Source organism: Bos javanicus, chromosome 14 (assembly GCF_032452875.1).
Source record: "Bos javanicus breed banteng chromosome 14, ARS-OSU_banteng_1.0, whole genome shotgun sequence".
NCBI lineage: Eukaryota > Metazoa > Chordata > Mammalia > Artiodactyla > Bovidae > Bos > Bos javanicus.
In genome coordinates this window covers 262298-284260 of record NC_083881.1, presented here as the reverse complement: position 1 = coordinate 284260, position 21963 = coordinate 262298, and the positions used below count along the sequence as shown (strand labels likewise).

Below are 21963 nucleotides of genomic sequence, written 5' to 3'. Positions count from 1 at the left end.
AAGACCCCCAGAGACCCAGGGGGCAGAGAATATGCTGGAACCCGGAGTCTAGTGAGGGTCAGGAGCAAGGTGGGCCGCAGCAGACCCCACGGCCCGGGGGGAAGGCAGGCCCTGTGCAGACCCCAAGTGGACCGAGCAGACATGCCTGTCCCTGGGGTCAGTGTCGCCCACACCAAGCACCAGTCAGTGGGAGCAGCAGGGCACGTGGCTGAGAAGGGTCAGAACCTGCGGGTGACGGACGGATGACCGTGGCCGAGCCACACTGTGGAAGCTGTCGAGTCTGAGGGAGATTCATCTGGCGACAGTGTCTGGCATGATGTGGGAGGAAGACTCAAGATGGCGGCGGTCTCTGGGTATGACCGGCCGCGGCCTCTCCCCAGCGCCCAGGGGCTGCGTGGACAACCGCCTCTCTGTTCTCCAAGTCCTGCAGACTTTCACTTCAGACAGTGACCTGTTCAAAGACTCACTTCCAGAAGAGCCTAATGGGTGCCAAGTGTGTCACGGGCAATCTACCAGCAGAAAGGGAGGCAAGTGTGGCCAAACACGTCGCCTGTGACACGGGGCCCTGTGACAGGATCCAAAGTGCGGAATAAACGACAAACCACATAAAACAACAGAACTCGTGATTCCACACAGAGAGGTTCAAGTGAATACAAGACGCTGGGCACTGGCCCCCTGGGGTAGGCTGGGTGCTGTGGCTGGGAGGCTGGACAGCTCCACACCCACCCCAGGAAGGCCCAGAAAGGGTCGAAGCCCCAGAGCTGGTGAGGCGCGCAGGGGCAGGAAAAACAGCCACTGTCCTGAGAGCAGGGGTGGCAGGTGGCTGTGACCCTGCAGAGGGGCACAGTCCACTCAGAAACCCTCCGACAGACCATACCAAGGGCTCAATCTGTCCACTGAAAAGATGTCGATGTCACAAAAGGCAGAGACAGGAAGTGGAGATGTTCCAGGGGACATGCAGCGGCCACAGGGTGAGTGGCACTGGAGGGGCCGGAAATGTCAAGAAGGAGGCAGGGAACCAGGGGCCAAAGGCAAACAGCGGCGCAAGAGACCGGAGCCTCAAGCCACATGGCGCCCCCTGTGCTGGGAGACGGGCCCCACCCCCCAGTGGCCCAGAGCAGGGTTGGGGGAGCAGTGACCACACAGCTGCCAGAGCATGAATCCGGGTAAAGGGCCCCAACGTACACTGCACTCTTCTTCTTTGGGCAACTTGTGGAATTATTCCCAAGTTATGCCATAAATCACACAAACGAAAGTGACCATTTGCAGCTGCCTGCCTCGGCATGGATGCTGAGAGAAGGCCTAAGGGGCAGGGTCCAGCTGAGGGCTGGCAGGGCATCCACTGCCCACGGAGAGGCCCTCCCCGGCCTGCAGTGCAGTGGCCGAGGGACAGGGAGTGGGCCAGCCCCACGTGCCTACTGCCGAGCTGAGCAAAAGGCTCCGGCTCCTCTGGTCCCGCAGGTCAGCCTCCTCACCTCGTGCTGGACCCTGACACCCGGGACTCCAGCAGGCCGGCATGCTGGCTCTCACACTCGTAGTCCTGCGCCTGGGACATGGCAGCCTCTTCTTCAGGAGCCAGACGGACGGCCGTCAGCCGGTCATCAGGACGCCCTCCAGCATCAGTCAGGAAGGCATCGCCCTACAAGACAGCAGAAGCCACAGTGTTATGCCTTGGGGTTTGGGGCACCAGTAACAGCCAGCCCAGCCCTTTTCATGGCCCAGGTCGCTGGTGAGAATGCAGTGCCCAACCTGAACCCAGCTGGAATCTGGCTCCTGGGGAGGGCATTCAGACCCCTCGCCAGCTGGTTCTGGGCAAGCTGCCTGCTCCTCCAAGAGCAGGGTCCTTGCCTTTGAACAGGAACAGCACCACCCACTGGTGCTTCCAGGTGGGTGTCCACAGTAAGAGGTTGAGCAGCACTTGAGGGTGGTCTACACACACACAGGGCCGGGATCTACAACCGAGGGGCTGTTCCGAAACGGTGCTGCAATGGCATAATTTACACATGGGAAACAATGAACCTCGACCCCTGCCTCATCCGATACATCAAACTCAATTCTAGGTAAACCACTGCTCCAAACATTAAAGACACAACAATACGGTGACTTCCCTGGTGGTCCAGTGGTTAAGAACCCGCCTTCCAGTGCAGGGGACACAGGTTCCATGCCTGGTCAGGGAACTAAGACCGCACACACCTCGGGGCAACTGAGCACGCACGCTGCAACTAGGGAAGCCTGCGCATGGCAATGAAGACACCCCCCCCCCCCCAGCCAAAAATAAATAAAGTGAAAAATAAGACTTTTAGAGAAAATGTAGAAGAAAATCTTTGTGGTCTTGGAGTAGGTACACTTAATCAGACACAAAACCACTCACGACAAAAGAAGCATTAAAAATTGGACTACAACCTCAGAACCTCTGTTTATAAATCTTTACCATCGTGGATATTACTCAGGCATAAAAAAAACAGTGAAATGATACCATCTGCAGCAACATGGATGGACCTGGAGATATCATACTAAGGGAAGGAACTCAGAAGGAGAATGACAAATCCCATATGATATCACTTTTACGTGAAATATAAACTATAACACAAATGACCTTGTCTATGAAACAGACTCACAGACAAAAAGAAGGAACTTGTATTGGCAAAGGGAGGTGTGGGGGAGGGAAGGATAGGGAATTTGAGATTAGCAGATACAAACTATATATAGGATGGATAAACTCCTACTGTATAGCACAGGGAACTGAATTCAAGATCCTGTGATAAACCATAATGGGGAAGAATAGGAAAAAGAACATATATATGTATACTGAATCGCTGCACCATACATTAGAAATTAATACATTGTAAATCAGCTTTAATTCAATAAAATCTTTAAAAATTAACATTTTTTTTCCTATTACAAGTAAAAACACAAACCCTGGGTGGGAGGTATTTGCTGCACAGAATATGTATAATGCATTACATATGCGTGTGTACCTATCTGACCTAACAAAGGACTATTTCCAGAACTCATATAAGGTTCCTAGAAATAAATAAGAAAAATCTAATACTCGACAGAAAAAAAGACAAAAGACTTGAAAACAAACTTTAAAAAAAATATCCAGTAAACGCAGAGAGAACTGTGCGCCACCTCTTTCATCATTGGGAAATTCTAACTAAAAGCACCCTAGGACACTGGCGCGCCCACCCGAGTGGCTGAGATGCAGAAGACCCGCAGCGGGCGCGAGCGTTGGGGCTGCGGGCGCAGGGGAGCCCTCCCACTGGGGGCCTGAGGCCCAGCCTCAGCACAGGGGCCCACTTCGGCCACCCGGACCTGCTCACCATCCCCAGCGGCGCGTGGGTGTAGCTCCCAGGGGTGAAAGACAGAAGCCTGACCTGGAGTCACCAGCACCTCGGGCCGCCATTGCGCATGTCTTGGTTTACAAAAGCTCTCTGGGTTCCACGCCATTGCTTTCACACCTTTCCGTTCACATGCCTCCCACTTCAGGGAGACATCTGAGGGAGTGCGGAGCAGCAGCAGTGGACAGTCAGGAACCAGCGAGTGAGGCATCCACAACCCACAAGGTGGTGGACTGGAGGTGGAGTCCTGGGCAGGCGCCCGCCCCCCTTTACTGTAATGTGGGGATCTGCACATACGTGCGTGTGTACACAGGTCAGTTCACACAAACACACGAGAGGGCCTAAGAGCAGCAACAGGCAGAGCAGCTCCTACATTCACGCCCAGAATCTTCAGAGACTGTGGAAAGCAGACAGACACGATGACCCTGGAGGGAGAGTCCTGTAGTCAGAAGGTTATGAAGACTTAAGACAAAAACACAGCCCAACAGTGAAGGGGCCTGTCAAAGGGACAGCAGTGCCAAATAAAGAGCTTCCAGTGACCAAAGCTGGAACATTTTGAGGAAAAAAAAAAAAGCCATACTAAATTGTAATGCGAAGTATAAAGTAAATGTCCCTAAGTCCATGTTGATATAATGACACACGAGTAAGAAAGATGGGGAGACAAAGATCCCCTGCAGAGTACCATTGCTGCAGACACTCCAACTCCAGGACCCTCCTCCCAAGGGCACCCCCAGGCCCTGCCCACCACTGCCCACGGCCCTCCCTCTAGAGCAGAGGGTTCTGTCTGGGCACCACGGCTTGGGCCGTGCTGTTCATTTCATACCCAGTTCTTCCCAAACCCGACTCTCAATATGCAAGCCAGCCCTCCAACCCAGGGCATCTCTTGCCCTCCCTGGACAGCCTCTTCTCCAGACTCCAGCACCAACCACAGCTCCCCACCCCGCACGTCTCTGACCATCTTCCGTCTGCTCGTCTCTGTGCGGCCGTTCTCTCCAGCCAGAGCAGCTGTCCCAGGGCCGTGGTCCTCCGTGCAGCAGCCGCCCTGTGTCTGCGCTGCTCGTGGGCCCTCGTGGCTGCCACAGCCCTGTCCCCGCTCTCGGCTCTGCCAGCCCCACCCCAACTTCTTCTCCCAAGTGCTCAGCTCCCTCCCCCCCTCCTCCCAGTGTCTACACGAGGCTCCCACTCTGGCTTCTGGTCGCTGTCTGTCTGCAAATGAGGACAGGGAAAGGCCAGAGATGGGAGCCCCTGCCAGCTGTGCCGCTCCTGGAAGCTTGATCGCCAAATTTCTTTACAGGCTCTGCTCTGGAAATGAGTTTCTGGTCTTAGGACATGTTTTGGTTGTAAGTGACAGAAACCCAACTCCGACTGAAGACAGCGTTGCACCTGCACCTGGTAAGGCCATGTGGGTTCCCAGGACGCCCGGCACGGCTCTTCTCCGCTCTGCGCAGGCTGGCGTGCTGCGTGCAGCAGCACCTCAAACACAACCAGACGTTTCTTCCTCTGGTTCCAACAAGAGTCTCCTGGTCTCTGACTGAGGACAGGGGCCCCAGCCTCTGCAGTGCTGTGAGGGGACGGGCTGGAAGCTGGCTCCACGGGCATCTGAAGGCCCTCCTGCCAAAGCTCCTCTGAGGTGACCGCCTGCCCACCTGCAAGCAAGCTGACTGACCAGGAGGCCTCTTCTCAGCCCCACCGTAAGGGGGACGAGGCCCAAGGCCCTGCCAGCACGTCCCCAGGGAGGGCCACCTCCCCTCCCTCCCCCACCTCCCCCCGTAAGAATCTGGCTCTTGTAGAAAATGCACTTGGAACACCTGGGCCTTCCTCCTTCAGCTCATCTCTCACCAGACACCCACCTACATCTGGTCTACCCCAAGGCCCACCCAGACCACAGACCCCTTTCTGCCAAGTAAATGTCATCAACAGTCCCTCCCAAGTACTCCAGTGGGGAAACTGCAACCTGCTCGAGGCTCTCGCTTTCTCCTCCTCCCTGTCTGGCCAACACCATTCTCCGGCTGTGCTTATCCCTGATTCACTGTAGATTAAATCCCGTTACCCAGTTTTCATTCTTTTTGTCCATTTCAGTGAGTTTCAGGGAGGGAAGAAGAATAAACAAGGCTCTGCTCAGCCATCATTTCCAGAAGGCCTTCGTTCCATTCTCAATGCTGTTTTTAATAAGTTTTCCAAGTTCAGAACAATGAGCCCAACTCAGTCTCGAGCTCTGAAAGCCTGGCTCTGAGCTGGAGACACAAGGCCGCATTCTCCTGCTCGGAACAGGCCGGGCTGGCATTTCCGCCTCCGCGCCTCCCGCCCAGCTGTTCTCACTGACTCCCCTCCTCTAGCGCCCAGCCACGCTGTTATGCTGAACATTGTGACCTAACCCCTCGGCAGGTCAGAGAATCAGCCTATAGGTCAGAATCAGCTTTTCAGACCCTTCTGGGAAAGGATGTCTGATGCATCCACACAGAAAGGACACGGCTGTGCAGAGTCAACTGGACATGCGTGCAGTTAATCTTGGAGGCTGGTGCTGCCCTTCAAGCTCCCAGAAAGCTGCCACCGTGGAGCCAGCACCCGGCTCCTGCCTGGCCTCGGGGTCACATGCAGGCCATCAGGACACACAGACCCTGCTCTGCTCACCCGCAGGGCACAGCCCCCTCCTCGCCTTCCTGGGCTTCCCTCACCAACACAACAGACGCGGGGCCCCTGCAGGACTGCTGAGGGAGCAGAGCGCCTGTCACGTGTTTGCGAGCCGGGTCTCGCACATGGCCTGGCCTGTGACCGGAACAGCCCCACACGGCGCCCCGGCTCCAGGAGGTCAGTGCCAGACGGCTGTGGTCTACACAGTCACGGGGGGCCAACGTTGACACTCCGTCACCCCAGAGACCAGAGGGAGGCCAGTCCCACCCCTCCAGGCTGATCCCCCAGCCCCCAGATGCCTTGGCCCACAAAACCCCATGGGGGCTTCAGGGAGGGGTGTGGGGTGGTACAGTGACCCCAGGCAGCAGGACAGGACAGGATCCGCACAAAGGCAGGGTTGCACGGAGAAGTCAATTCTGACACCATGCTGAAACTGTCTCTTTGACTTGCTTTTCGTTGCTCTTGTTATTATAATCACACATAGTGGCCTGCCTCAGAGAATCCTACCCCTCTCCCTGACTGTTAAACTAAAGTGCCTTTGCTCAGAGCCCTGTCTACCTGTAGATGGCACGAAGGACTAAAATGACACAACCCCCTGCTGGAGGCTTGCCATCCTAGTAAATGTTCGCAAGATTAATGGCCTTTTTACTTTGTTTCCTCACCTCCCACCTGTCTCTGATACATAAAAGAACCTGGCATCCAGACGCTGGCAAGATGGTCACTTTGAGACATTAGTCTGCCATCTTCTTGGTCACCTGGCTCTCTGAATAAAGTATTCCTTGCCTCAGCACCTCACCTCGCAGATTCACTGGCCTGCTGTGCGGTGAGCAGAGCGAGCTTGGACTCTAGCGGGAGGAGCCAGTGGCACTCCTGTAGCAGAACGGCCTCCCCATGACTGTCAGAGCACCACCTTCTGCCAGTGCTCGCTGAGCACCCAGACCTTCGCTCAGCGAGTCCACTGCACTCACTGCAGTGAAAGGACCTGAGTTTCCAGTGAAACTCAGCAAAGCCAGCGTCAGACTCTCTCGTGCTCACTCCTGGCCCCGTCTGCCCCACCCAGGAGAACACAGAGCCTCCCTGAGAAAAGGGAGCCCCTAACACTGCGGGACAACAGAGCACGGGGGCGGCGACAGGCTGAGAGCCGCGCTCGCTGCTCCCCAGGGCGCCTGCTGCCTGCCCAGCCCTCCGCCAGGCTTCCGTGGGTGAGACTGGAGACAGGACACCCCTCGCTGCCCTGCCCTGCTGTTCAGTCTCGGGTCTGGCCTTCTCCAGTTGCAGGTATGGATGTTCTACCTGTTTCCACGGGTGACTGAATGGAGGCTCACCGCTGGCCACCCTCACTCTGTCCTGGTCAGCTCCCCAAAATGCTCCACAAACACCCCACACCTGAGGGAAGTTTCCTACCTCCCTGCCCGCCAAGACCCCTTAAGACTGCCTGCGCGCAGGCCCTGCAGCCAGCAGGAGCCCTAGGCCGGCTCCACACCTGAGCTCTGCAGCCCCACCTCTTGAAAAGCACCTGGTTGGAGGGGAAGTAGAGACACACGAAAAACTCACAAAAAATGCACAGGGACATGCCGACAGTCGCCCTTGGCTGAGCACCTGCAGTGCAGCTGCAGGTGAACTCACTGGGTCACTGGGCGCCCTCCCCCACCTTGCAGGCAGGGCTGCCCCTCCCCATCCCACAGACCTGCCAGGCGGAGGCTGCAGTGCTGGGGACTGCCGCCCGCTCCTCAGCACCCTGCTGCAGGTGTGCTCCAGTCACCTGTGGCTGAGCAGGTGCTTGAGCCCAGCTCCCTCCGCGGGCTGCAGAGCAGACACGCTTGGTGCTGGCTCCTGATGGGCTGCATCTAGAGCACGAGCCCCAGGAGCTGGACTGGCTGGTGCTCAGCAGCACTGTCCCCAGCAGGCTGGGGCCGGGCCTCTCTGCCCCTGCAGCCTGCGTGGCGCGGGCTGTGAGACTCCTGAGCATGTGAACACCGCAGCGTGCACAGGTAAACCAAGGAGCCAAGTTCCAATAACAGGAGAGACAGTGCCTTCCTGGCAGGGCCAAGCCAGCCAGGCTACCGGGAAAACTGGGGCCCTCGTGCTGTAGACACGACCCACCCCCCCAAACATACATAGGAGGCTAGCCCCAGGACCTCCTGGGAGAAAAGACTTCGGGGAACCCTGCCATTTCTGTCACAATAATGAAACATATAGCTCTGACCAACCCTCCTAAGAGAGAACACACACTATTATGACAGTTTTAAACTATGGGAAAAAAAAAATTTAATCTGCTGATGAGACAGGAAGAAAGTTCAGAACCCCAGAGGGCAAAAGCCAAGTAAAACCAGGAATGGGGATCATTCTGCTGTGTGCATCCGAGGAGCATTTGTACCACTCAGGAGAGGCAAGGGAATGGATAGAAAGCCCTGGACGTGCCTGGGTGATGACCCTTGGAGACACCCCAAGGCTGATACCCTGAAGGCAGCAGGTAGAAAACGTAGCCCTCCCACCCAGAGGAAGCAAGAGCTGGGAGGAAGTATCTAAGAGCTCCGGACTGTTTGGAGGGGAGTAAAAATATCAATTAAATTTTGATAAATGAATTCTATGTGTTAAAATACCCAGGGCAGCCACGAGGGAAGTCAAGTGAGTGAATTCCAGTTCAGATAAGAAAAAAAAAAAAGAAAAAATTAGTCCAAAAGGAGAAAAGAGGAATCTGTTCTCAATGACAGGACAGAGTATGAGGTAGGATGGTAGAAATAAATTCAAACACAGTAATTTTCATAAACACAAATGGGCGGGTGGTCTAGTTAAGACAAAGATCATCAAACCATATGTTTAAAGATCCAGATACATTCAACATAAGGATGTGAAACCGTGACGGTCAAGAGTGGATAAGACGCCCTGGTCCGCTAGAAGGCCATGCAGCTCCAGAGGTGGGGGCTCATGTCCATGAGAAAGAAGAGTCAGCATGTGAACCGGGCTTCATCTCAGGGACCATCCCAGGAACATCTGAAAACAGACTCCATCGGGGCATAGAAGTCAAAGGTCCCAACAAAGGCCAAAGGACCAGCTGCTCAGTCACAGCCCTAACCCTGGGGCACAGCACTCAGTGAATGAGACCTGACCCCAGCAGTTGTCTGGGGTCACAGCTCACAGGAAAAAGGAAGCTGTAGGCGGTGTTTCCAAAGGCAGGGGCCTGGGCGGGGACGGGGCTGCAGGTGGGGCTGCAGCTACTGCGGGATGTCACCTCTACGGGAACCTAGAAACCTAGAACCACAGTCACCCCGGTGCTCTAGTCTGCACCTGAGCACCGCCCCTGCCCTAGCTTTGGGGGGGCATCCATGCTCCCCGGGCAGCACAGCCAGGACAGCAGGTCAGGACAGAGACTGCCTTCTGGTGGCACAAGAAGCCCACACGCACAGTTACCCTGTGAGCAGCTGCAAGGCCGAGACAGGGCAGGAAGTGTGGAACCCGCAGCTCAGCAGGTGGCCCGAGTGCAACATGCCACTGTCCCAACCAGACCTGGAAGATGCACTTCCTCCACAAAGCTGCCTCAGTTTCAGCATCTAAACAGGCACAGCCCTCGCCCTGGCTGCATCACTTACTGAGCACCTACTGTATACAGAAAACACTTGGCAAGAGCTCTAAAAGCATGATCACATTTCCCCTCTCACCCAGGACACAGCAGCTGTGTCCATCCTCACCTCACAGGATAGAAAATGAGACCCTGGTTTTTAAAAGGCCAGCGTCTGAGCTCACACCCTGCAGCTGGGCCAGGCTGTCTGTCCACACTTCTCTCCCTCCTCTGCTAGCAGACCCCTTCCCTGAGGCCTTCCAGGTGTCTGAGCCCAGGCCTCTCCTGCACCCCACCCCACATGACGGGTGCACTGAAGCGGCAACGCCCTAGAGGACCATGAGGGAGGACATGGCCTGCCTGCTTAAGTCCCAGCCTGGGTTTGGGGACTGAAGCTGCTGGGTGCTTTGTCCCCAACAGGGAGAAGCTTCTCAAAAAAAAAAAAAAAAAGGAGGCAGAAATAAACAGTAGGAAAAAGGTGAATGACCACGTGGCACCTGGATCCAGCCACCCCTGATGCAGGCAGCCCTGGGAGGAGCCAAATGAGAGGGCGATGATCCCTTGTCCCACAGTTGGGTCACACTGGTGATTAACAGAGCCCTCGTGGGGCCATTAAAAGCCCCCGCCCCACACCTGCCGCTGTCACGAGGAGCAGGGAAAGGTGAGGAGGGGAGCAGGAGCTGGGGCACAGCAGAAGGGCATCTCCAGTCCGTTCCATCCCCAACGGCCTGGCTTGCGGCAGGCAGGCTGCCCCTCCCGGCTGCAGCACAAAGGAAGTAAGGAGGGCTCACCAAGGCCACAGTAAGAGCCGGCACTTCAGGAGCGGTGACGCGGGTCGGGGACACACAAGCTCCCACCCAGCCTGTGTCACACTGGCCTCAAGGTGGATGTCGTCCACGACGGCCCTGACCCTGCGGTCATCAGTAACATCCAGCACGAAGCAACTGTGGGAGCTCATGAAGGTTGGGACACATGATGGGGAAACAGCAGCAAATGCTCAGAGCTGGACAGCAGGCCTGGAGGAGGCAGCGGTGCCCAGAGATGGACACCCCCACCACGAAGGGCCAGCACGCGGAAGACAACGCAGGTATCACCACCAGGGCAAGGAGACCCACACTCGGCTGTGGCGGGAGAGCTGACACCTCCCCGGATCACTGACAGTCTGAGCAGAGGGCACCCTCAGGCCCCCAGCTGGCCCGAGCAGAGACTGCCTGCAGGTCCGAGCTCAGAGCCCCGGAGCAGGCTCCCTGCACTCACCCAGAGGGACGGACCGCCTGCCCCCTCACGAGGCGCCTCAGCCGGGGCTCAGGTGACCCCCTGGCGGCAACTCAGGGGTGCACCGCCCCCCAGGCTCAGCCACCGTGTCACACTTCCCATCCGGTCACCTCTGTGCTGTTTTCATTAAACTCCTTTCAGCTAGTTCACAAAGCCTCTCTTCAGCTACTTATAATCTGACATTTAGCCAGTGGGTTAGGGTTGTTTCTAGAGATTCCATTTGGTCTGTCTCAAATCTCCCTGGCCCTTCCTGTCAGCCTCCCGTCCTCTGCTCCTCACTGTGGTCTCTTCTCGCTGCCTTTCACTCCTGGGAGCCTTCGGATGAGCCCAGGGTGCCAACAAGGTTAGTGTAGGCTTTCCTGCCGCAGGACACAGCCCAGAGTCCTCAGGTCTCCTCCCGGCTCCCAAACTGTCCTGGTTTGTCTCCCTCCCTTTACTCGCCCTGGCCGTGGGAGCTGATCTGTTAAGTGTCACCTTCCTGTCTATTCAGCAGGTGTTTGGGAGACTGAAACTGTATGCACGGGTTCAACCTGCCACCCTCACCTGAAAGTCAATATGCTTTCTTTAAAATATTATCTTTACGGGAAAAGTAGGAGCTGGATTTTAGAAATTTTAATTAATTAAAATTTAGTTTTCAACATAGAAATTATTTCAAAATACAGAGAAGAATAATATCCTAACCTCATCATCTATTAACATTAACCACTTTACAAATACAGGCATACTCCCATGGAAATCATCCTGATTAACATTTTTTGGTAGAGTATCTTTCAGGTTTTGATAGTTTAAAAGTTCGTAGAGTATATATACATATATATACGTATAGCTGAATCATTTGACTATACAACAGAAATTAACACTGTAAATCAACTAAACGTTGATAAAATTTTTTAAAGTTCATAAATCATATGTTTATTCTAATACATATTTCAGTTAATGGTTATTAAAGGGGTAAAATTTTACTTATGTCAAAAAACTAAATCAAACATTTCCTCAGAACAACATGCAGGGAAAAAACCTCAGGTTGGATTTGAAATTCAGCTGGGAAAAGCATCCCTTGGGGCTCAGTTGGGAAAGAACCTGCCTGCTGCACAGAAGACCAGGGCTCGACCCCTGGGTCAGGAGGACCCCTGGAGGAGGGAATGGCAGCCCACTCCAGTGTTACTGCCTGGAGAACCCCATGGACAGAGGGGCCTACTGGATGAGTCCACGGGGTCACAAAGAGTCGGACATGGCTGAGTGACTAGCACACTTGCTGTGCACGTCTGAAGCGTCCTGGGCACGTGCTGCTGGGGCACGGGCTGCATGGGCCCTCTTGGCAGGTGGACTGCACAGAGGCGTCCAGCGTCAGGGAAAGGTCAGCCCTGCAGCCAGAAGACTTGGGCTGGAAACCCATCCCCACCAGCCTGCTTCTGACCCACAGGCGCTGCACTCGCACTGCGAGGGGAGTATTTCTGCTCCTGCTGCACCCAATCTCAGTAACCTCAGGGCCTTTGCTCATGCCAGAACATGCCCCACCTCCTACTGAGCCTCACCCTGGCCCCAGGACTTCCTGGGGGTCGTGGCCCCTGCAGAGGTGCATCACAGGACCACCAGGAAGGGTGGGGTTGTTCCTCTGCCTCCTCCTCGATGGAGCACAGTTGGGAGTGTTTGTTCTGATCCTTCTTATGTGTCAGTGTGGGGAAGAGCGGGGGAGACAGTCTGTCCATGTGTTAAACCCCCATAACTGCCACCTGTCCTCGTTCTCACTGCTGCAGACCCCCAGGGATGTTGACCACACCCCCCAGTGCCCGAGCCCCCGCTCACCATCCCCAAGCGACCTCCGACACCAGCTCTTAGCAGCCTGGTCTCCTGCCCATGGGCCGTGGCTGCCTGTGCAGCACGTATCTGAAAGCAGACTCTGGTTATTCCTTATAAACAAAACAGCAACCTGAAAGCAACTTTAAATTGTGTCAGGTTAAGAGTGCTGGTGCATGAGGAAAAAGGAATTACCTACTCAAAAGCTAAGTGAACTAGAGGACAGGACTGAAATTCATGCCGAATGCCTGAGAAACAAGCAGGGAAGCACTGTGCCGGGGACAACGGACTGGAATCCCCGTTAAATTCAAGAGAACCTCCGAAGAAGACACAGCGAGAGCAGCTCCAGACAGTGATTTCTGGAGCAACAGTACCACCTGGTGCATGCGTGTACATTTTTGTTGTTGTAAATAAAACAAACCCATAGCCAGGCTCACTGCGTGAAGGACTGAATGTCCTAATAGCTACCACCGAAGAGAGCAAGATCAGTAGTCTGAAAGGACACCAGCAGGTTCCTGGACCCCAGGCCTAGACAAAAGGGCAGAGCCTAAGCCACCTTCCTGGACCACAGGTGGGCAACCTAACTCCCTCCTAGTGGGCGTGATGGGGAAGAAGTGACACTGCGACCACTGAGATCCGGCTGCAAAAGAAGCTGCAGCTCCACTGTCAGCTCTTGGGATGCATGCTCTGGCCACCAGCAAGGAGTTAGCTGCAAGGTGCTACTCCGGGGAGCCCACCAAGTGGGTCCAGCTACTCCTCAGTCAGACTCCAGTGCACACGAGGGAGCCTGGAGATGACCCCTCCCTAGCCCTGTCTGAAATGCAGTCACACAATATCCCATGCTGAGTGTCTCCTGAATTCCTAAGCCACAGAAACCATGAGAGGTGATTATACAAGACTGTTTTAGGCCCCTAAGCTGTGGGGTGATTTGTTAACGAGAATAAAATAACTAGAGCAATCATCGACAAAGGAACACCAATCAGGGACTTCCCCAGTGGCCCAGTAGCAAAGATTCTGAGCTCCCAATGCCGGGGACCCAGGTTCAACCTCTGGTCAGGGAACTAAAGCTCCCACATGCGCCAACGAAGATCCAGGGTGGCCAAACCAACGCACATCAGAGACAGGTGACAGACAACATGAGGTCTACGGGCTGGGAAATTCGTATTTTACATGCTTCACACAATCCCAATGGCTAGGAACACATGCTGGCCACTAGAGAAGTCACAGCAAGTGGCTGAAGGGGCTGTCACGAAACCACCAGCAGTATCTCGGGATGACACTCCTGTAAAGTTCAACCCATGAAGGAAGCCCCCATGCCTCTGGTTCATGCTGGGCCTGCAGGAACGTTAGGAAAGGACTGAGAGAGACAGAGGAACAAACAGAGAAGGGCAGCCAAGGAGCCACACAGGCCCCAGCAGTGGAGGCCAGAGGAGGCGTGCCAGGCCTGGGGCAGCGCCCTGTGGCCACGGTTCACACTGCAGCCACACTCGGGGTCCACAAGCCTGCAAGAGGATGGGACACATGCTCTGCTGACTTGGCCTCCTCGTGTTGAAATTAACTTTTTAGAACCTTATACACATGTAACCCTCAGTAGTGTACAGTATCCTCTGAAATTCAGTCATGCTCCAGTCCAACAGCCATGGAAGACAGATGGAGAAGATGCAACCCAACCCTCAGACACGAGCCAAGGTTTGGCTGCGAAGTGATGTGACCAATTCACCTGTGATGGACTGCATCCCTCAGGGCAGCGGCAAGGCCGAACTTAAGGCTTCCGCGCCGCGAACAGTGCTGCGTCCCCTTGGCCGGCCCCTCAGGGACTGACTCGGGGTTATCGTGCCGCCCACCAGACTCCTCACCACGACCCCGGGATGGAGTCAACATTAAGGCCTTGGCCTCCACCTTGGAAAGCTCCCTTCTGAAAAATCCTAGTCACTCTTATTTTTAACAGCTTTATTGAGATATAATTCACATACCCTAAAATTTACCCATTTAAAGCACAGATTTTTGGAATATTTTAGCACAATCTCTGACATGTACAATCTTCAGCAACGTCAATTTCAGAATACTTTCACTGCTCCAAAAGAAACCCCATACGCCTCAGCTGTTATCCCCCGGGACTGGCACCTTGAACCCACTTCCTGTCTCTATGGATTTGCCTATTTCATAGCAATGGAACCGTACAAAGCCAGATCTTTGTGTCTGGCTTCTTTCACTCAGCATAATGTTTAAGATTCATCCACGTTGTAGCATGAATCAGTACTTCATGTCTTCTTATTGCCAATCAATATCCACTGTATGGACGGAACACACTGTCCACCTATTGATGGACTTTTGGGCTGTTTCCCCCTTTCCCCCTTTTTTCCCCTTTTTGGGCTGTTTCCCCTTTGGACAGACTCTTGGGCTGTGAATGATACTGCCGTGAACATCTGTATACAAGTTTCTGTGTGGATGTTTTCCTAGTCACTCTTACCAATAAGAACACATAAAAGGTGAGCCAATTTCCAACTGAGAAGCTCATTTAGGCTAACCATACTATATTACTTAAACATAGACGGATAACTGGGAGAAACAAATGACCAAAGAAACAAATGACCAAAGAGTTAAAGACATAAAGAAACAAAAGCAAAACCTGATCTAACAGAATAAACAGTAGTTAAAGACAGAGGTGTTACTTCTAGGGATGCGCCCTACAGCCATATCCACAGGTTTGCACCATGCTGTACCTGCAGCCTTATTTTAACTGTACAAAATACGATATTCACCAGCAGAGGCTGGTTAAATTACAGTCACAATGAAATATGATATTCACAGGAAATATACAGTGAAAATACAATATTCACCAGCAGTGGCTGGTTAAATTACAGCACCCCCACAGCCAGTCATGAAAAAGAATGAAATGAAAAATGTACTGATATTGGAGAAGGAAATGGCAACCCACTCCAGTATTCTTGCCTGGACAATCCCACGGACAGAGGAGCATGGTAGGCTACAGTCCATGGGGTCGCAAAGAGTCGTACATGACTGAGTGAGCTTCACTCATGGAGTGACTTCCCAAACACATTTAGTTAAAAAGGCAAAGTTGAGAAACTTTTAAAAGAAAAGAGCAGGAGGTAATACATGTACGTGTTTGCTCGCATAGCTACAAAGCGTCTAGGAGAAGATGTGGGGGTGCCTCCACCAGACCAGGCCTGGAGGGCAGGAAACGGAAGCAACAGACAGCTTAACCACGCACCCTCTGTACCTTCACACCCTGAATACACTATCAAGCTGAAAAAATGTTTAACCCTTTGGGGAGTGAAAATAAAGATAATTTAAGAGAATTAAAACATTCACACTTAGGAAAGCAAGAGATGAGAGATCTTGGTACCTGGAAGTAGTTAAAAAGAGCAAACCAATAAAGGCATCTTGCCTACTGCTGTGTCAACCTCAAGAGCACCTGGGTGACCCCTACCCAAAGCCACTCATCCCCACCGATGCCAAGACACAATGGAACTGTTGCATAAAGCCCTGAGACACAAAAGTGAGAATGCCCTCAAGGATTCCCTGTGCAGAGGGGGACGGCTGAAGGCTGTGTAGGGCCTGCCTGTGTAGGGACAGAGCGGGTCCTGGGCAGCCCCAGCGGGGCCAGAGGAGCTCTGCATGTTTCAGGGGAGGAGGGAATGCAGAGCGGGGCTGGGCCTGGTGGCACTCAGCAGGGTCGCCGGAGAACAGGATGCCAGTGGGGGCACACCAGGCCATGGAGGGTGGTCTCGGGGCACCGGACTCCAAGGAGACCCGTGCAGTGGCATGACTGGCAGACACGCCCTGAGTCTGCTCCTTGCCCTGGAGCATCCAGGGTGTCACGGCCTGTTGACCTGTGCACATACACTGCCAGCTGCACCGGATCCCGGCTGGAACAACCAAAAATGCCTCCAGAGGCAACCACCCCTGGATGAGAACCAAAACACATCCCCTGAAGATCTGCAGGAAGACAGAAGGAGGCAGCCCATCCAGGAGGCACAATCACAGCACGCACAGGACGGCGCACAGGCCCGCTTGGCAGGTGGACTGGACAGAGGAAGTATGAGCTCATTAACTACCTGGGAGGTACAGTGAGCAGGATGTGGAGGGCAGGAGACGGTGGCTGGGCGAAGACCAAGAGCACCAAGCTTCAAGGCAGGAGCCTGGAGATGACGGTCCTGGGGCACCCATGGTCAAGGCCAGAAGTGAAGCAGGAGGCAGGGAGGCCAAGAGATGAAGTGAGGCTGGCCCTGCCACCCAGACAGGGCACTGAGCAGGCTCGCTTCTTCCCCAGGGGGTCCTAGGCCTGTCTCCAGGTGTGAGCCCACCCTCGCCCTGGAAGAGGGCTGTCCATCCTGCAGCCTCCCACTCCGTCCCTGGGAAGAGCATCCGACCCCTCACCAAAGCTTGGCCAGGTGACCTGCTCTGGCCACAGAACCTGAGTTGCCAGCTCTCCACTGAAGCTCAGTGAGACACAGTTTCTACCACTCTCTTGTCATAAGAACAGCATGTCCCAAACAAGGGCATGCCCGAATCTGCAAATGAAGACTTGAGAGAAAAGTGCCACAAGCAAATGAAACGTGAGCTAGAAATAAACCTCTATTGAGTTGTTGCTGCAATCCTTAAGTCTCTGATTTCTTCCTTCTCCAATCCATCCTATGTGTCACTGCCAGTCACACGTCCTGAACCATTTTACCAGGACTTCCCCTACGCACAGACCTGCAGTGGCTCCTATAGCCACAGAACTAAACTCTACAGTCCTTCAGCTGAGTTCAGACATCTTCACGTTATTATTTCCTCTTCTCACATAACCTTCTACCCCTCAAACTGCACATAACTCACTTTCTCGCCTTTGCTCCAAAACCTGACACACCCTCTCTGTGCTGCTGAAAAGTCCTCACCCCTGGCCCCCACGCAGCTGCTATGAGGGAGGTGCAGCTCAAAGACCACCTCTTCCTTGAAGCCTTCCCTCACACTGCAGCCCCTGCAAGCCTTTTCCCTCTGAACTTCTAGAGCAAACTTTCTGGAAATGGGCCAGAAAGTAAACAGTTCAGGCATTGTGGGCCATAAAGTCTCTGGTCCAACTAGTCAATTCTGCCAAAGAAGCCATAGATGATGTAAAAATAAACCAGTGTGGCTGTGCCGCAATAAAACTTTATTTACAAAGACAGGCAGCGGGCTGGCAGTGGCTGCAGCTTACAGACCCTCATCTGGAGCAGAGTAGGAAGGTGCAGACAGGAGCACAGCAGAAGCAGAAGTGAGCCAGGGCTGCAGGGGGGAGGTTCTTCTCCACAGGGTGGAACTGTGTGGCTGCAGGATGGCAGGGAGGGTCTGAAGCGACCCCAGGAGCAGGCCAGAGCTGCCAGATAACATCAAGGGCAGGCCCAGGGGCTGGCAGAAGGCACAGAGGGGCAGGTGCAGGAGGCAGGAGGCAGAGCCAACAGCTGAAGGTGCAGACTTCACCAGAGGAGCAAGAAGTATCAGAAGAGGGCTGGGGGCAGACCCGTCCAGTTCAGCTCTGGCAGGCCTAGGGCTCTGCACCCCCAGGCTGTGCTTCTCAGACAGGACACCCACAGAGCTAACTTTAAGAGGGAACGTATAAGACCCACAACAAATGGCCACAGGGATCAGTGAACAAGCACAGCAAAGGCACTTACTACTAAAACTAGGCATTTCACTGAGAACATAGTATACGGATATTTTTCTCAAAAGCACCAAAGAACCAGGGAGAAGCTTCATAAGACACCGTGTTCACTGTTACCACTGCTGGAGGGCAGCCCATTCAGCACACACACGGGAGAGAAGGCAGGATGGACGTTTCTAAATCTATCTTTAGATATTTTAAAATTTGCTCACAGAAGCTGTTTCATTACCATTTGTTCCGAAAATCAAATGTTCTCAACCTTAAACTCCACAAATGCCAGAAGACTCTACTTAAAGTGGGGGTTTCCCCTCGTCTCAGTGTGACAGAGACAAAGGGGACGAGATGAAGTGATCAGAGTGAGTCTAGGATCTGGGAAGGAGAACCATCTCCTTGGGAAACATGACAAATTTTTCCACTTTGTTCTGAAGCAAGTTAAGTTACCCCTGCCAACACTGAGCAAGACAGAACATCACTGCACTGGTAGTGCCAAGTCTTTGCTTTCTGGTGCCTATGCCCTCACTGTTACTTAGAGTTGGTTAATAAAGTATCTTTTCTGTCACAAGTGTTAACACTGGAAAGTATAACAATGGCTCTGGTAGTTTAACTCAAGAAGAGAACTACCCAAGAACTGCTCGGCATCTCATTTCTGTTAGCAACAATCCTACCTACCTCCTAGGGCAATAAGTACTGCAGGATTCTAGATCAGAAGCTTTTCTCTTCTAAAAAGATTTTTTTAACAGTTCTATATGATAATCTAAGCATGTGGGATTTGTTCCTTGTTTACCTTTATGAAGACCTGCTTCTCCAAATATGCTTCTCCCCAGCTTGTGTAAGAAAAAAAAAGCCACAGACCTCGAGTTTGTGTTAAACTAAGACAAAACAGCTGACCCAGCAGGTGCGTCCTGAAAACCAGATCTTGGCAGCCATAATAAATAGCTCCTGACTTTTCTCAAGAGGGACACAGTGCCAGGCACGATGAATTCACGGAGTCCCACAACCACCCATTTTGCAGATGAGTAAGCAGAGGCAGAGTACAAAGCCAGGAAACAGAAGAGTTGCCACTCAAAGGCAGGCAGTCTGGCTCCAGAACCCGCCCTCTTCTCCCCTCTGTTCTCCAGCCTCTGGGCAAGACAGCTGACTAGACAAAGTGTGGGCAGGGAGACCCAGGCCCTGCTCATTCCCCAGCCAGGGCTCAGGTCACTGAGTCCACGCCAAACTGCTTTACGGAACGAGTCTCCTTGCTTTACAGTCACAGCTATCAAATCTCCTTCCCCTCCCCCAGCGAGGAGAAACACACCTTGCTCACTGTGAAAGGGGAGCCGCTGACCGGGAACCACCTGCTGTTTTACAGAGGCACCCAGGATGTGCAGGGTTCAATTCCCCTCGCTGGCCTCAAAGACAAATCTCCTATTGTCTGCAGTAGGGGAGGAAAACGAAGCCTTGCAACTGTAGGTTTCTGCAAAGGTCACAGGAGGTTTGCTTAAACCCTACGACACCGAAGCGGGTGGAGGGGCGCCGCATTTCAGCTGCTGAAGGCTGCGCAGCGCCCACAGCAGCTGCTGGTGGGAGCAGCATGTAACACACCCACAGTTGCCACGGCCTCGCAGCCAGCTGCACGTTTTAAAATAAAAGACGTCCTGACCCCCAAGATGCGCGGAGCCTGCCTCGATCTGGGCCCTCGCACTGAACACCGCCTCCACCCACACCAATCCCGCAACCCGCGGGCAATTGAGCAAATTCCAGTTCCGGGAGGGCGACCCGGCGGGTAAGGCGGGGACGCCCCTGCCCGCTCCGCTCCAGAGGCCCGATCGGCGGGGCCGGCGGCCACGGCCGGCACCCGGCCACGCGCGTCCTGACTCCCTGGCTCCGCAGCGCCCCGAAACCGCGCCGACGCCCCGCGCTAAGTCTCCGCACTCCACTCACGCCCACCCTCGGCCGGGCACGCTCACAGCTCCGAGCCGGGGACCCTCACCCGCCCGCACCCCCAGGCCTGACCCCACACCCACTCGCACCGTGGCCCCGGGCCCCGCCCGGCCCCGGGCCCCGCCGGCTGCAGCCCGCCCACCCCTGGGGCTGCGCGGACTAGAATCCCCACGGGCCGGGCTGGGGGCCTCCGAGAGGCGGGGCGGGGGCCGCAGCGCCGGCCTCTCCGCCATCTTCCCGGCCCGCGCCGCCCACCGCCCGCGCTCTCACCCGCAGGCTGCGCGCGGGCCGCGCCGCCATAACCCCTCATCCCGGCTCGCCCGCCGCGCGGGAGCCGCTCGCAGCGCTGCCGCCGCCGCCGCCGCCCGCTCGGCGCGCGCCTCCTCCGCCGCCGCCGCGGGACCCGTCCGCCGCCCCGTCCGCCGCGGCCGCGCGTCCTCCCGTCACCAGCGCAACCCCCCGCCTCCGGCCCCGCCCCCGCGCCGCGCGGCCCTGCCCGCCAGGGGGCGCCGCCGTGGGGCTCTGGCGCGTGCGCCGCGCGCGGCACCTCGGGAGCCGGGGTCCGGCGGGGGCGCGCACGGCCTGCCGGGACGTGGGCGTACACTCGCGCTGCCCCCGCCCCCAAGGCGGGGGGTGCGGCCCCGGTGAGGTTCGCTGGGGTCCGGAGCTGTGGCGGGCGGACGAGGGTGTCCCAGGTGCGGGTACCCCAGGGTGCGGCGGGCGCAGAGGGACGGCCGCTGGCCAAGTGACGCCGAAGCGCCCCCTCCGCCCCGCCGTCTGCACCGCCGCCGATCTTGCCTGTGGGGTCGCCCATGAGATTCTTCCGATACCATTCTGTACGGTGCAGTTGACATTTCTTACGTGTCAGTGTGGATTTGGTCTAATTTTACCTTCCCAGGAAAGATTTCACTTTCCCTCGATTCTGAAAAGTTACCGACCATTGTCTCTAAAATATCGGCTCTTCCATCCTATGGGACCTCCCTATGTGTCCGTCAGATAAACTGGATGGCCTGTGTCCTCCATGTCCCTAAGATTTTCTCTGTTTGCTCTGTCATCTTAACCTCGTAATTGCTCAGTTCGGTTTCACCATTATTCTCTTTAGCGTTTTCTAACCTGCGTTTAGCCTGTTCTTCAGGCTTTTAAAAAATGGTTATTACATAGACAATATTAATTTCCAGAAGTTGTAGTATTTAACTTCCATGTTGGTACGGATAGAATCTAACCAGCCTGAAACTCTCACAGCAAAACACAGAAGCCCACATCACTCTGTGGTCACAGTCTGGATCCCTCAACACCAGGGAACTACAAAGGCTGAAAGCTCAAGCTCGAGAGCTCTCAGTTCAGTCCCACCTCCCGCCTACAGTTCACTCCCTCAGTGCTCTGCTGCAGTAGTTCTCTGCCTCCTGGCTCCCTGATCCCTGACTGTGTCACCACTCTGGCTTCCCTTTTGGCCCATCCTCATACTGAACTCCCGTGGACAGGACAGTGGTCTCTACTCCCTTGTCTCTAGCTCCCCTCCATCGTGTACACCTGAGAAAGCCCAGTCTGGATGAACCCCACCGTTCTCCATGACAAGTACTGCAGAAACCACATAACTAAGCTGGCTAGCTTCACTTTAAACTCAGATGGAGCACTATACCTCCTTGGCAATCCTGTGATTTTCCTACAGAGGGTAAGTCTCCCACCCTCCAAAGTGAACATAGGTATTTCTTAGGCCTCTCTAGTAGAGCCTCCCTGCTGGCTCAGATGGTAAAGAATTCACCTGCAATGCAGGAGACTCAGGTTCCATCCCT

The 21963-nt window shown here is 54.7% G+C and overlaps 1 protein-coding gene across 3 annotated transcripts in view; it reads right to left on the bottom strand.

Moving 5' to 3' along the window:
• ARHGAP39 (Rho GTPase activating protein 39) overlaps positions 1 to 20562 on the bottom strand; it is a 59513-nt gene extending 38951 nt beyond the window's left edge. The window contains exons 1-2 of one of the 3 annotated variants that reach the window (XM_061438087.1): positions 20441 to 20562; positions 1476 to 1639 (exon numbers count right to left, since the gene is read on the bottom strand). In XM_061438087.1, coding sequence (XP_061294071.1) covers positions 1476 to 1639; positions 20441 to 20470 — 194 coding nt within the window. In that variant the 5' untranslated portion in view covers positions 20471 to 20562. Of the gene's footprint in view, positions 1 to 1475; positions 1640 to 5295; positions 6781 to 20440 lie in introns of those variants that run through there. The other 2 variants (XM_061438088.1, XM_061438086.1) reach the window with 2 other exon arrangements.
• Between the last annotated feature and the right edge of the window lie 1401 nt (positions 20563 to 21963).